Source organism: Cucurbita pepo, chromosome 5 (assembly GCF_057944985.1).
Source record: "Cucurbita pepo subsp. pepo isolate OVF chromosome 5, ASM5794498v1, whole genome shotgun sequence".
Classification (NCBI taxonomy): Eukaryota; Viridiplantae; Streptophyta; class Magnoliopsida; order Cucurbitales; family Cucurbitaceae; genus Cucurbita; species Cucurbita pepo.
In genome coordinates this window covers 424,526-438,743 of record NC_141802.1, presented here as the reverse complement: position 1 = coordinate 438,743, position 14,218 = coordinate 424,526, and the positions used below count along the sequence as shown (strand labels likewise).

General features: G+C 35.2%; 3 protein-coding genes and 1 pseudogene across 3 annotated transcripts; 2 read left to right on the top strand and 2 right to left on the bottom strand.

Moving 5' to 3' along the window:
• The first annotated feature begins 872 nt into the window (after positions 1-872).
• LOC111796118 (mitochondrial import receptor subunit TOM9-2) lies at positions 873-4,143 on the top strand. The gene is made up of 2 exons (XM_023678810.2): positions 873-1,325; positions 3,778-4,143. The coding sequence occupies exon 1, from the start codon at positions 971-973 to the stop codon at positions 1,286-1,288; it is 318 nt and encodes a 105-aa protein (XP_023534578.2). The 5' UTR covers positions 873-970; the 3' UTR covers positions 1,289-1,325; positions 3,778-4,143.
• Positions 4,144-4,971: 828 nt separating this feature from the next.
• Positions 4,972-6,703, bottom strand: LOC111794590 (plasmodesmata-located protein 2). Its single transcript, XM_023676640.2, has 2 exons — positions 5,744-6,703; positions 4,972-5,405 (listed from the first exon to the last, which is right to left on the bottom strand). Exons 1-2 carry the CDS (start codon positions 6,483-6,485, stop codon positions 5,278-5,280), a joined length of 870 nt encoding a protein of 289 aa, XP_023532408.2. The 5' UTR covers positions 6,486-6,703; the 3' UTR covers positions 4,972-5,277.
• A 582-nt stretch (positions 6,704-7,285) lies between these two features.
• LOC111794589 (homeobox-leucine zipper protein HDG2) lies at positions 7,286-12,899 on the top strand. Its single transcript, XM_023676639.2, has 9 exons — positions 7,286-7,346; positions 9,665-9,865; positions 10,083-10,358; positions 10,730-10,837; positions 10,935-11,147; positions 11,449-11,623; positions 11,757-11,998; positions 12,072-12,191; positions 12,275-12,899. The coding sequence occupies exons 2-9, from the start codon at positions 9,710-9,712 to the stop codon at positions 12,632-12,634; spliced, it is 1,650 nt and encodes a 549-aa protein (XP_023532407.2). The 5' UTR covers positions 7,286-7,346; positions 9,665-9,709; the 3' UTR covers positions 12,635-12,899.
• Positions 8,560-9,434, bottom strand: LOC147792554 (syntaxin-related protein KNOLLE pseudogene; annotated as a pseudogene).
• Positions 12,900-14,218: the final 1,319 nt, after the last annotated feature.

The window sequence follows — 14,218 nt, the reverse complement described above, 5'->3', positions numbered from 1 at the left end:
ACATAACCTCCACGGGCCCCACCAGCCATTGGATGAATCGGATTGTTGCCTCGTGTGAATATATGTTTCTACTAACTAAACAATAACCCAACTAATATATAAGATGTGTGATTTTAATTTCAACATTATTTTGTTTATAATAGTGCCTAATAGTACATATCTCACCCACTCCTAGTTAAAATAACAATAATAATAATTTTATTTATTTACCATGGTTAAGGATATCGAGTAATAAATTATAGTTTACCATATATATTATATTTGATATTTTATTATAAGACAAATATTAGATATTTGCTTTATTAGCATAAGTATCTTTCCATTTATTATTATTTTCATTTATTACTATTTTCATATCCTTGTAATTTATTTGATTATAAATAAAATAACTTTCAAATCATTCAGGTGTGGTGGATTAAGCAAACATTCACAATCATGAACCAAAAATTGGGCTCATGAAGTCGAAAATGTCATAATAGGTTCATATAATCATCTTTGTCGGAATAACGATATAATCACGCAAAATATTTCTCCGTTTTATAATGTGATTCAGGTTTTTAACGAGTTAATAATGATTTTAATGGGTCAAACAGTCTTTAGCATCAATCAACGAAACTCGATGGATTTAAGTTATTATCACCCTTATCTAGTCGAGCATACTAGATGTAAGTTATTTTGTTAATGTTTTTAAATATTTTAAGCAAAATCTTGGGATTGATAATTATGACACGAAAATAATTTGAATTTATTTTTTTATTTTTTATCGAGTTTTTACCATGGTAAAATTCGGTATTTTAGGGGCAGAATGGTCATTGTGACACTTTCTTTTCACTTCTGAGGAGTATCCTAAAAAGGAAAAAGAAAAGAATCGAATGACTTCGAACCAATTCAGTCATTCAAAACAAACGAAGGGAGAAGTGAAATCCCTCACCGCCGCAATCGTTCCGGTCGTTCTCGAAGTTTCGCTGCAATGGCGTCCCGAAAAGGCGGAGTCTCTCTCCCGGAACGGCGAGGGTCCAAGGCCGAAGGCAACAAAAATGGCGTAATCTCCAGGTTCTACCAGTCTTCAGCGGTGACTAGAGGAAGAGAGGCTGCTTCTAACGCCGTCTTCGTCTCCAAGAAGCTCCTCAGAAGCACTGGAAAAGCTGCCTGGATCGCCGGCACCACTTTCCTCGTCCTTGTCGTCCCTCTCATCATCGAAATGGATCGCGAGCAGCAGCTGAACGAGCTCGAGCTCCAGCAAGCTAGCCTTCTTGGAGCCCCTTCTGTTGGCCCGCCGCTTAAGTGAGTTGTTGGCCGCGTCGATGCTTGATGGAGGCCCAGCGGTATTCATTTCTCCCTTGTTGTATCTCATTTTTCCTCTAATTAGGTCATTTAAGCTTGCGGATCGATTAGTTTGCTAAGCGGTAGTCACGAGATTGTTGATTAACGAGTTGGAAAGGAACTGGTTGTCTCTTTCTTTCTGATGATGATATGTTGGGTGAAACAAGAAGAGTTTTTCTTTAGTTATGGTTTGTAAGGCACTCTGAATTGATTTACAGATACTTTCAATTCAAAGCCCTATTTGGTACGAGATTTAGAATAAAAGATCCATGCTAGATTTTGAGTCCATTGCCCCCTTTTAAGCTCTGGCTCATATACTTTGAATGGATGAAGTTGATGTTGAATTTTAAAGATAATAACATTTATCTACGTTGACAATGATGTTCGATAGCATATATATATACAAGGGGTGGGGAATTTGAACCTTCTAACATGTTCGGTAAATGAAGAAATATGTTCAACCACACGAGGAAGGAGTTTTAAGTTGTCATGGGTCGCTCAGGTATCCTTTTATCTGGTTTTAATTTATTTTTGGGTACCGGAACCTCTCTAAAAGAGGTAGAGAGGAAATAACAAGCATACTGCAGTCATTCCCTTCTAGAATAAGCATTATTGAAAAGATTTGAGATGAATTTTCTTTTGGAATCTAAATCTCAGTAGTAACCTTCTTAGCTTCAAATTAATTTTCTTTTTGTAAGGGTGTTGGATGGCTGGTGAGTGGAAATGCAGAACTAGGAAGATTTTTTCTATATTTATGTGGTAACAGCAGTGTCATAGTCAAGTAGGAGTATCTTATGTTGATTTTATCTCGAGGCATTGGATATACTTTTAATCATATAGGAGCTTGAGGTGTGTTGAACTTAAATCAACTTTGTGGTTACGTTACAGTGGAGTGGCTCAGTTAATTTTGGAGCTACACAAAATAAGGATTTTAGAAGGGTAATTAGCTTATTTGATTGAATAGGTTCGTGCAGGTGGTTGGAAAGGGAGAAACTTGTAGGGTTCTATTTGTTTTTTGGAAAAACAAATTCTAGTCATCTCACTGTTGTTGGGAAATTTGGTTTTGATCATACTTGTTATCTGACTCTCTTAGCATATTAGTCCTTGCTCGAGATGGGATTTTTGGATAGAAAAGGGCAAAGATCTACTTGTTTGATGTGCACGGAAAAACTATTATGGCAAGCTGGGGTGTGTACTATCTTGTAGGGGCTTTGGAGTGAGAGAAACAATATAATCTTTCAAGGGCTTGAGAGGAAGTATTCTTCATCATCATCTTCTTCTTTTTCCCTAATTTTTATTTTATTTTATCAGTGTGGAGAGACGGAGTAAACTCTTGGATGATGGTTAACCGCTCCCACAATTTGTTTCTCTATATTTCTGTGCGCATCGGAAATCCTTCATGTTGATACCACAAGTGGATTTCTAACTCGCATTAGTTTGTGACTTTGTTCTTGAGTTTCTTCTGTTTCCCTGTTTTTAAATGGCTTTATTTAATGTTTTTGCTCTTTCCAGCAGAAATAGTGCACGTGGATATGAACTGTGTATAGAGAATATGATCTCAGTATGCTACTTTACCATCATTTCAATTCTTCGTAGGAAATGGTCGACTGTTGGTACGACGGGTTTATTGGTCTTCTACCAAGCTATATTCTTAGTAATCTCAGCTTCATGCATGGTGGGTTATACGAGATGAATGAAACCGTTTCTTTTCTCTAACCTAAGCATGGTTTGTTAACTTTTATCCGTTGAGTGACGGTTCTTCCATTCGGCATTGTTGGATCACTAAGGCCGACTTTTCTTCATGCTCGACGGGTAGTTCTTGCAGTCGAGCTTCCTTTGGCCCTAGCACTCGAGGGCCTATCTATGTTTGGCTGGAGGTAACTTTTGTACTCCTCTGTGTATAACCATTTGGGAGGCCTACACCCCATAGAAACTCTCTAAAACATTTTCTCATCCAAGAGGTTAGATGTTTGAATTTCCACCTTACATGTTGAACTCACACCGAAAAAACAAGATAGTGTTGACTTCGTGCTATAAATTGAGACCTTTTAGTAGCCCTTCAATGAAATCTGCTGGAGATGATTTTTGAAGTCAGTTAACTCTCTGAAGGGAACAAGTGAAACACTTTTGGGAAGAAAGTTGGGAAACACTTTTGGGAAGAAAGTTGGGAGTTGATTGCTTCGTGGGTAAGCTGATTTCCTCCTTTTGGGAAAAAAAAAGAAGGAAGATATATGAGATTTCGTTGTTCTTGTGAGGCATTGGCTAATAAAATTATAAAAAGCTTCACGGTGAGCTTGATCTTTTCTTAGGTATGAAGTAAAAGTCATACAATTGGATTGCTGATGCATCCTTACTTTTTATTAGGAAGAATGACTTCATACTCTCTGATCTATATGTTTATACATTTTTTATGTGCCCTAATTTAAATTCTTTATTGGTTCATTGCAATTTCAGATGAAATTTCCGGTGTTGGAGATAATTGGGGAAGGTTTCTCAATCATGGACATTTTGGGTTCTCTTTGTCCATTTATAAAAAGCAAAAGTTTGGCCATTCAAGACAGACAGCCACAGCCATAAAGGTTGAAAATTTGTTAAAGTCATTCTTTTGGTAGTGCAGGATCCTACCATTTTTTCTGCTATTGAACTTTTACTTTTGGTGTTTTAACTGGTTGTGGTTGAACTATGTTTAAATTTTTTGAATAAAAAATTCTTAGAGAATAAAAAATTCTTAGACCTTGAACAAAGCAAGTAGATAATTTGAAATTTGTGTTTAAAATATTTATATTTAAGTTGATTATAAAGATGCGAATCTTGAGACTAGTTATCGTGAAATGTATATTACATCTTTTTTTTTGTTTTGTCCATTGAACTCGATAGAATCGTGCCTAAAATCCATCGAATCTTTACCTGGAATCTTTGCTTGGAATCTTTACTTGGGCTTATGTAGGAAGGAAGAGAGTTTTATTTTTCTATTGACAAGAGATGGAATACAAATTAAACTGGAAGAGCTTACAAATTGTTTGGAATACCTTCTTGTAATTTTTTAAAAAATGTTTTATTGATATATATATATATTTTATATTTCATATTTTGAAGGGTGCTTTAAATAACAATTTTGTTTAATTGTACTTGTTGATTATAAATATATGTTTTTAATCAAATCTTTACGAACGAACTATTAAATTAGGCACGTTTAAAAATTACAAAAAAAGGAAAAAAAAAGAAATACAATCTCTCGTTTATCTCATTCATACACGTCATGCTCTTTCTTATGTTACATCATTGTCTCTTTTATTGTCTTTGGTCTCTTTTTCTTATTAATTTGAAGTAACTCATATCAAATGAACAATGCTTTCATTTAATGTCATTCATATTATCTGGTAGAGTCGAACAACATTAAGACATTAATTAATAAATGAAAATTTATGCAACAAATAAAAGATATACCGCTCTTATTTATTGCATTCACGTTAGTGTCATTTAAGAATGAAAGAGTCCAATAATATTAATACATTAATTAATGAAAAAAAATATAGCTTATAAAATATTAGAAATTTCTCTCAACAAACCAAAAGCCATTCTTGTTCTTTAAGTTATGGCTGCAAACTAAAGAAAAATAAAGCATAAGAAAGGAGATTAAAGTAAAGATTGTGGAAGTGAGAAGAAGACAAATGTCTTTTCTTTCTTTGTTGCACTTTTTTTTCCGTGAAATCTTCCCCAAACTTTAGTCTCTTTTCCATGAACCGATAGAACGAAAATCAACCCGTTCAAAATTCTTCGTAGAAATCATATTGTTTCGACTATATCCGATCTTGTATCTATAAACAAGGTATCGTCTAATCGAGATGTGTACAAAATGGCTCGAACACTCACAAATATATGAGAAAAGTGCTGCTCTATCTTCATTTACAATACTACGATAAGTAATGAAAATGACGGTGAAAAAGCGAGAAATCAGCCTCCATGTTTACCTTTTTTCTTCATCACTGATCTAACAAAGAGCAAACAAACAATAAGAAAGGCCAAAGCTGCAAAGCCTCCCACTGCAATGGCTACCGTTCTCTGTGTATTATGGCTAGACCCTACACCATTGAAACCCAATCAATGTGCCATTATACTCATCACCAAGAAATGTATATTCTATACTTGCATGAATTGAAAATGGCCCAAATATTTTTATATTGAATCACTCTTTTTGTCCATTTTCAACAAAAGCAAAGTGGGTCTCGAATTCTTTAATTTTCAGTCAATGATTTCTCACAGACGCATCAGAAAGAGAAAAGAAGATGAAAAACATCCCAATTTCTCTCTCAGGTTCAACATGTGAAAGCGAAATTTGAACTACTGGAAATGGATGAATATAAGAAATTAACACCGAAGAATTAAAGGGTTCTATCGATTTCTGAAATTTGATCATTACCTGAAGATGATGATATGCTGGGGATTCCATTTGGGTAGTAACTGTAACTGACATAGCACTTATTCAGATAAATCTGCCCGGAAATGGCGTAACCGCACTCACTATTGGCCCTCTCCGACGCCGTCTTCACACAATCGCTGCAATCGCCGCCGCTCAAATCCCCTTGGCACTGTCCCAACACATAAAGCGATCGATAACTTCCAGTGTAAAACAGAGCACCGCTATTTTTGACACCAGTTTCGACCATTTCAAAAGCTGTATTCCTCCTCTCTTCAAACCCACTTCCGACGGCTTGAATCGACCCACAAATCTTGAAAAGCAACTCCATCCCTGAAACTTGTCGGAATCCGGCAACCTCGTAGTGTAAATAGCAACCGATGAGTTGGACTCTGGCCGCCACGGCCTGGCCGCAGAGCTTGTCCACCATAGCGGGAATCTTGCTAACGCAGTCGTTGCACTGTGGGATTGAGAGGTCGCCTCTACATTGGAACAGTCCCTGAATCGCATTTCCGCCATCGCCGGAGCTTGTAGAGAAGAAGGCTTTCTGGGAAGATTGAGAAATCAGTGTAGAAAAGAGGGATTTGAGATTTTGGGCGTAAATTCCAGATGGGTCTTGAAATTTTTGCGGAGAACAGCCCTTGAAAACCAAGGATGTGGTGTCTGTGGCAGCCATGGCGAAGAAAAATAGGCGCGAAATTGAGAGGAAAAGGAACAGAGATGGAGGGTTTTGCAGAGAACCCATTTGGGAATTCGAACTTTTCTTATTTTGCGTTCAAGGAATCATAGACTGGGATTGGAATTTCATGATTTTCAAAGGGATTTGTGGAGATGGTTCTTAGAAGGGGAAAGGGCTCTGTTTCTGTTTCGCTATATATGGTCTGTTTTGCAGGCTGTATTGACGGTCGGTGTCAGTGTCCATGCTGCTCATTCTTTTTCTGTTGCGTTGTGACTTTTGGTACACTTACACATATCTGCTTCTGCCAAGCTGAGACGATTAGCGTTGGGTTATTTGAAATACCATTTATTTATTTATTTATTTTCATTTTCTAAACATTATTAGATAAATTTTAAAAACAAATATAAGCTTTACATTTTTTTTTATTTTTTATTTTTGCTTGATTTTCTTAACAATATTCACACAAATTAGATAACTATTGATGTGTAAAAATTAATAATGTAAATAATTTTGGCAATATATTTTAAAATAAAATAAATAATAATAACAATTTAACACGTTAATTTCTATAATTTATTTTAGATTTTTTTTTTACCAATTACAAAATTTAAAAAGAAAATACAGCATAACTAAAATATACCTGGATATTTGGTAGAATTTATTCTTAAATTTATAATTTATAATTTTAGAGGGAAATTATAATTTTTTTTTTTTTTTTTTTTTTTTGAGTATTGTTCCAATTCTATAATTTGGCGAAATCAGAGAAGAGAAACCGGAAATTCCGGTGGAAGTGCCTGGCATTCTTAACAGACCCCAAAGCTTTATATATGGACTACATTTAACATTTTTCCCTCTCTCCTCCTCCATCTACCAATTTTCTCTTTCTGCCGTCAAAGATCTCAGAAGCTCAAAGCGATCACTCAGAAGGTGCTCGAACTAGACCTCGATTCTTTTAGAGTATATTCATATGCTCTTCTTTCGTAACTATTTTATTCGCCGTGAATTATGTTTTTGATTTCTTTAAACGTCCAATGGAATTACGATTTCCCTGTTTCGTCGTTAGAAATTTCGCTGTGAGCCAACGTTTTCATGTACTTTCTCTTTGATTTGATCAGTTGATTTTCTGGATTATTTTGAGTGCATCGATCGATTATTCAGACGATGAGTCCACAAAATCTTGTTTTAGAAAAGGAAAATAAGTGAATTAGAAAGACAATGGACGCTTTGGTGTTTTTCTGGGGGGATTTCTGGTTATATTGTGACGTAAATCAACAATGCTTAAGTACTAAACGTTCTGATCTATGGAGATTTCGAATTCCATTTTCCTTTGTTCTGCACGGTTCTTTCTTTCTTGTTCATTTGATCTAAAATGTCGAGAAAGCTGCAGGCATATATAGATTTCTTTTCCGCTTCTTCTTCAAGTATCCTACCGGAATGTTTATCTTAAGCTATCAGTATGTTTTTCTATCCGAATGTTGACGTGCATAAAATTGCATGAGAGTATGATCACACACACACTTGACACTTCTTGGAACAGTGAAGTAAGCGCAGTATACTACATTCACGGTTAATTTTGAATATTGTGTTATACTTGTGATGAATCGTTGATTGCTATTTTTCAATAAGTTATACTGTTTCCTGAGGGTCATATTTTGATTTTAATCTCTGGAAATAATTCCGTCTGTGTTAGTTTCGAATTGTAAGACTGGATTATTCCTACAATTCTGATAGAATTATAAGCAGAGCCTTATCTAAGCCTTATCCATCAAACTGTAGCGTTTCTCCGACCAGAGAAGAGATGAGCAATCTGGACTTGTTTTAGAATTCCAAAACTAATTCAAATTCATAAGAAAATATATTATTGACACTTTCGAAATTCAGATTGGTACAGAGAAATGGTAAAAAATTTAGATTGGCTTCTACAATCAAGTTTCTGATTTCAGATGTTCAAGATATATTTTTGCAGTCTACTTCGACTTCCTTTCTTCTGCCCCCAGTTCCTCTCCAGGAAATATTTAGCAGTCCGTTGTTGACGCTGACTTGATAAAGGAGCATCCAGCGTATTCGGTAATTGTAATTTCCGATATGGAACTTGGAAAGGTAGTGTATGCAATGAAGAAATCAAAGAATTTGTGACTTCTTAAAAAGATGGAAAGATCCATCTTACAAGAACTAAAAAACAAACAGCAATGGGGATAACAACAACCAAAATAAGCAAAAGCAATAGCAAAATCCCCAAACACATACATTTCCTACTATTCCTTTGCAAATCCTTAGCAGTTTTCAAATCCATAGCCCCATCGCTAACATACTATGAAGCATTCATCACATTGTGTTCAATGTTATCCATTTCCTGCCCTTGTGCCTCCGCCATCACTGCCATGTCCAAAAACTCTTTGTGCAGCTCTAGCAAGCGCTTCTCTATCTCCTTCACCACCCCGTGTCGGACCTGTATCTCCTTCATCGTCTCTGCCACCTTTCCCTGACCGTGTGCCTCTATCGCCCTCCCCAAAAACTCCTCCCATGCCACTCAATATTATCTTCTCTGTCACCTCCTCATTCGGGTGCTCTCCTGTCACCGTGAAGTATCTTTGCCAGACCGTTTCCTTGTACTCAGTCATCATCCTCTGCCTTAGGCTCTGAAACTCCATCATCAGCTCCTTTAGCTTCTTTCGCCACCCATTTGTCACCACGATTTGAGTCCTGAGAATTCATTAAATTTACTACAACTCATCCACTTCAAAGTTTTTTATATGCGTAATTAAGTAGTCTTCTATAAACCATTTAAATTTTGTAAAAATACATGATTACTACTATAAAATGTAAACTTTTTTGCGTTGAGTGGTAGTTCAATTGTAGCTGTAAATGGCAGTGCCCTCTTTGCTGCCGGAGAGCCTTTTCCTTCCGAAATACTCCAGACAAGTATCTGGTGTTATAATTCAATGAGTCTAAATTAAGACCTTGGACATGACCATAGCGCAAGGACTTTATCGGCCTATTTTGTCCTAGAATCATCCTTGGACAGTTTATGAGAAATCACCATTGAGAATGACTCAAGATTTCAAGCATTCTTTGCTGGAGCCTTCACTGAATTTCTATTTTATTTTGCACATGATCATTAGGAAATATGTTATCCAATTAGGAGTTTTATCACCTAGTCTTGATCCAAATTATGTGTGAAGGAACTTAGTCAAACTAGTTGATTTTTTTTTTTTTTTTTTTTTTTTTCTTCCTTTTCACTTCAGACATCCCGTAGGCTGGAGGATCTTCGCGAAAATCAGAGCTCAGAAATGAAGCATGAGACAGAAACTAAGTTGCCCAAGACTGAGCAATTGATTCATGAACCATCTGTGGAACAGAAATATAACCAGGGAGAACAGTATAGTCCAGAAAATGGCCTTTCTGATCCTGACATGGGCTCTGTTGTTTCACCTAATATCTCAAATGTATGTTCTACTTCTACTACCAAACAACTGTTATTTGTTGTTCTAGACTTGTTGGTTGCTGAACTACTATTAAGGCATGTTTGGATGTAATTTTGAAATGGTTAAAATCATCTTTTTAATCATTCAAAATAACTCTCAACGATATGTAAATCGATTGATTCAATCCCAAACATGCTCTTAGTGTGTGGTAGAATTATTAACAGAATTGACATTGCAGTATTCGTGTTCGATGGACATTCTTTCCAATGATGAACTTGGCTTCCTAGAACTGCAAAATTTAAATAATATCATGAAAGCCGCTTACAAGGAATTCATGACAATAGCTGTCACTGCAAACGCTTGGGTTTTCCATCCTCCAGTGGTAGGTTCAGTAGAGGATATACAAGAGATGTTCCACACTCCACCACCTCAGGGATCTATAGTGGAATGCTCCGTTGTGAGTGTAGTTTTCCCTGTTACTTCACGTTTGCTGACCTCGATAATGATGGATGCGGTAAGATATCCTTAACCCGGCTTTGATTCTCTATAATCTCATCTGCCGTGTAAGTTCTTTCATACCACATTCGATCATTTGTTTATTTTGTTTTGGGCCAAATTTTTTGTAAGTTAAAAAGTGATAGGTTTGTGATATATGTATATTTAATATTTGGTTAAGTTACAAATCGATCCATGAAAGTTAGAATTTAGTTAATATGATTTAATGTATTATAATTTGTCTTTAAGACAATTTATGAGATTTTTATCAAACCATAGAAACTATTTATTAGATTTTATCAAACTATAAGAATGAAATTCATTGGGACCAAAGTTGTAATTTACATTAATCTTTTGTATATGTTCTTACATAATCCACACTATTTACAGGAGCGATGGGCTTCAATGTTTTCCAACATAATTTGTTATGGATCAGAGGAAGCTGTTGTCGCTCCTTTGAAAACATTATGGACAACAGATACTTTGGAAGTGATACTGGTAACCAACCTGCTCGATCCCCTTTTTTTTCTTAGACGCTGGATGAGATAACTCGTCAACATGGAAAACAAAGCGTATTAACTTTATCATGTGATAGGTCAATGCTGAGTTTAGACTGCCAGCTGAATACCTGCCAAGAGGGAGAATTCGCTTTTTGAGATTTAAGAAAATGATCGTGCCAGATACATGGGCAATTTTCGATGTGTCCACTGATTATTTCGATGATGCAATCTCTGATCCTCCCCAGAAAATTGCATACAGGCGGAGGCCATCAGGAGTGATCATTCGGCAGCGTGGTTTTCATTGTGAGGTTTGTTTACAGAAAACCATGATCTTTGAGTAACTGCTTTGGAGTATTATCGCACAACTTTTATTAAATATGCATACGAAAAATATTGATATGTTGTCAATAGAAACAGAGTTATAACTCGTATATATGATTTTCGAATCTCTAATATTGAACTTAAATAATAATCTACATGGAAATATGTCATATGTGTTTCCCGTGTATAACATTTTAAAATGTAGATATTAGAAGGCCAAAATAGGATTGAAACTCCAAATTTTTAGTTATTATGCTTGACCTTTGTTTTCTGTTTTTTGTATTACAGGCTATATGGATTGAAAATTCAGTGGTACAGGAGATTGATATCCCAAAAAATATATGCTCAACATTCACTTCGAACTTTCCTTTAACTGCAGAGCACTGGGTCAGCATGTTATCACAAAATTTGAAACGTAGACGTAGCAAGGTAGTAACTTCAGAGATGTTCGATGAAATCCATGGTATGGTGTACGCTCTTATTTTCCAAGTTCATGACTGCTCTCTCAATATTGTTCATCGTTGAAGCATCTGCATTTTTTTTTTTTTTTTTTTTTTTAGTTAAATTCTCATACTATTTGATTAATGGAATAACAGGTTTACCAAATCTCTTGGTAATTGGGGATAGCCTGAGGAAAGTCTATATAGAAACAGTTAGTCCCTTTCCAAGGGAAAAAACTTGGGATTTATTTTCTGATGATAAAGTAAGGATCCTGAGAGACATGAATGCACATAGCAGTGGCTATCCCAATGATTACATTGCCTCAACTACCATATATATCCCACAAACCCCCCTCAGACTCTTAACATTTATGGACACAAATAATGTGAAACTTCAGGTACGCTCCTTAGCTTGAGTTTTAAACATTATGAACAATTCAGAAAAATGCTTACTAACATGACTACATACAGTGGTTGAGCATAAAATCACAGGCACAGCTCAAGACGTCGGTTGTATTTTTCTCAGAAGATGAAAGTAACTGCATTAGTTTACGTGCAAAAGTCGACACAGGAGATGGCGAGGTCGTGGAGGTGATTCTCTATACATAAACATCTCAACCTGATCCTTCCCCAAAACTTTTGTACTTCAATTTTATGTTTGTTTTTTGCAACAGGCCCTTGAATTCTTCGTACAAGAGACTTCATTGGATGAATATTGTTCCTTCGTCATATCGTCACGAATGTCAGAAGCAGATGTTCATCTCTCTCTCATACCGAGGTTTTGTAAGGAAAGTTTGTGTCTGAGACCTTCTGGTTTTGCCATAATGCCTGCTGGACCGGGAGGTCTACAGTCCAACGCGTCGTTGGTGACGATATGCATTCGTCGAGAGCTCGAAAATATGAAAGTTGATCGAGTAATTGAAGAAATGAGTGGTTACATGAATGCTGTCGTTGATCAGATAACTCATATCCAATCTCCAAACGTCGTTGAAGATGATCTGAACTTTGAATGGAATAATACTACAACCCTTTAATGGTGAGATAGGATAAAACTCAGGTAACGAGGACACCTTTCATTTTCATGCACAATTGTTTCTATTCTTTTCCCTATTCGTTCTACTACTAGCATTGAACCTATGATGACGTCCTAGGCTACAATTTATGCAGGTTTGTTTCTTCAATTTGTAGGGAGTTTCCATTTCTTGCTCTTTTCTTTAGTTGAATGTTGGCACATTATCCTTTCAATACTCTAAAAGAAAGAGGGTTTTTATGGTTAGTAAATTTGTTTATTCATTAACTATGGAGAGTTTTTTTGTAATTTTTACTAATCTTGGAAGTTAAGTTCCAATTAAATAATTTTTATGTGATTATGAGTTTAATTTCATAATCTTAAAATCATACCAACACTTCTCCTTGATGCGTTAAATTAAATAGTTTTCGCTTCTTTTAAGAATGTTTGACAAAGTTAGAATGTTGTTGATCGTGGAACTTGAAAGTTCAAGCTTTTCGGGCATAAAATAATTATTCAAGCTCTGTCTTGTGATAAAAAGATTTGTTCATCTTAATCTATTTATTTTGGTATTTCTTTTATCATCATTCCTATTTTATTGGTTAGAAAGTTAGTTGAAGAGGTGAACCCATATGATGATAAATATAAACTGGACTTTTATCTCGTGGTACCATTTATTTTGTATTTACCATCGAGATTTGTTATTCATTACCTCAAATATATAATTTTTTAAAAATTATAAATGATATAGAATAGTTTTTACATACGGTCAAAATTCGTGTGGCACTAGCATATTAATCTATCTATCACTTTTATATTAATTCAATCAATATTTTTTAGTTTACATGTTATTATCAGTATATTATAATTATAATTAAAACCTTTTATATATGGAATGGAATTGAAAGTATACTAACAAAATAGTATTTGCTCCAATTTAAATTTATAATAATAAATGAAATTGATAATTCGTTTTTTGGTGAAGAATAATATTAAATGCATAATAATAGAGATGGCAATGAATCATGCTTGGGAACAAGTTGACCTAAAAAGATATAATTAAAAAAAGGAAGCATGCTTGGACCAATTGTTATACTTATTTAATAAAACAAATAGTAATTAGTTTCCATAACTAAGACACTTATTACCTTCCTAATTTGAAATAATTAGTTTTTTTTAATAATTAATATTTTTCTTAAAAGATTCAAAATAACAGAAAAGGACAAAAAAAGGGTCACAATTCCCTCCAACAACGTCTCCATATTTAACAAGGAAAAAACTTAATAATTTCCTCATTAGATACCGATCGGGAGTGCATTGCTCCTCTCTTTATATGGAACTTCCCCTTTTGGCCATTACAATAAACCATTATTCAACGACGAAGCTTCAGGCAACCATCGGCGGCTCCTCCACTACCTCCGTCATTGTTTATCGCCGGAATTTCAGATGCTGACCAAAACCGCCGTCGTTTCATCCGCCGCCAGAGTAAGAACAATTTCTTATTTTTGATGAATAAATACCGCCCTTTATTTATTTATTTATTTATTTATAACATAAGTGTAGGTTAGATAAATGAATTCTTAAACAAAGGTTAATCAAACCCAAACGA

Bases quoted from the DNA above. Each gene is read 5' to 3' on its own strand.
- LOC111796118 (XM_023678810.2), top strand. From the start codon at position 971: ATGGCGTCCCGAAAAGGCGGAGTCTCTCTCCCGGAACGGCGAGGGTCC.
- LOC111794590 (XM_023676640.2), bottom strand. From the start codon at position 6,485: ATGGGTTCTCTGCAAAACCCTCCATCTCTGTTCCTTTTCCTCTCAATT. The intron at 5,406-5,743 runs GTAATGATCAAA...TCAATGGTGTAG, and splicing joins CAGCATATCATCATCTTCAG to GGTCTAGCCATAATACACAG.
- LOC111794589 (XM_023676639.2), top strand. From the start codon at position 9,710: ATGAAGCATGAGACAGAAACTAAGTTGCCCAAGACTGAGCAATTGATT. The intron at 10,838-10,934 runs GTAACCAACCTG...ATCATGTGATAG, and splicing joins ATACTTTGGAAGTGATACTG to GTCAATGCTGAGTTTAGACT. The intron at 11,624-11,756 runs GTATGGTGTACG...ATGGAATAACAG, and splicing joins GATGTTCGATGAAATCCATG to GTTTACCAAATCTCTTGGTA.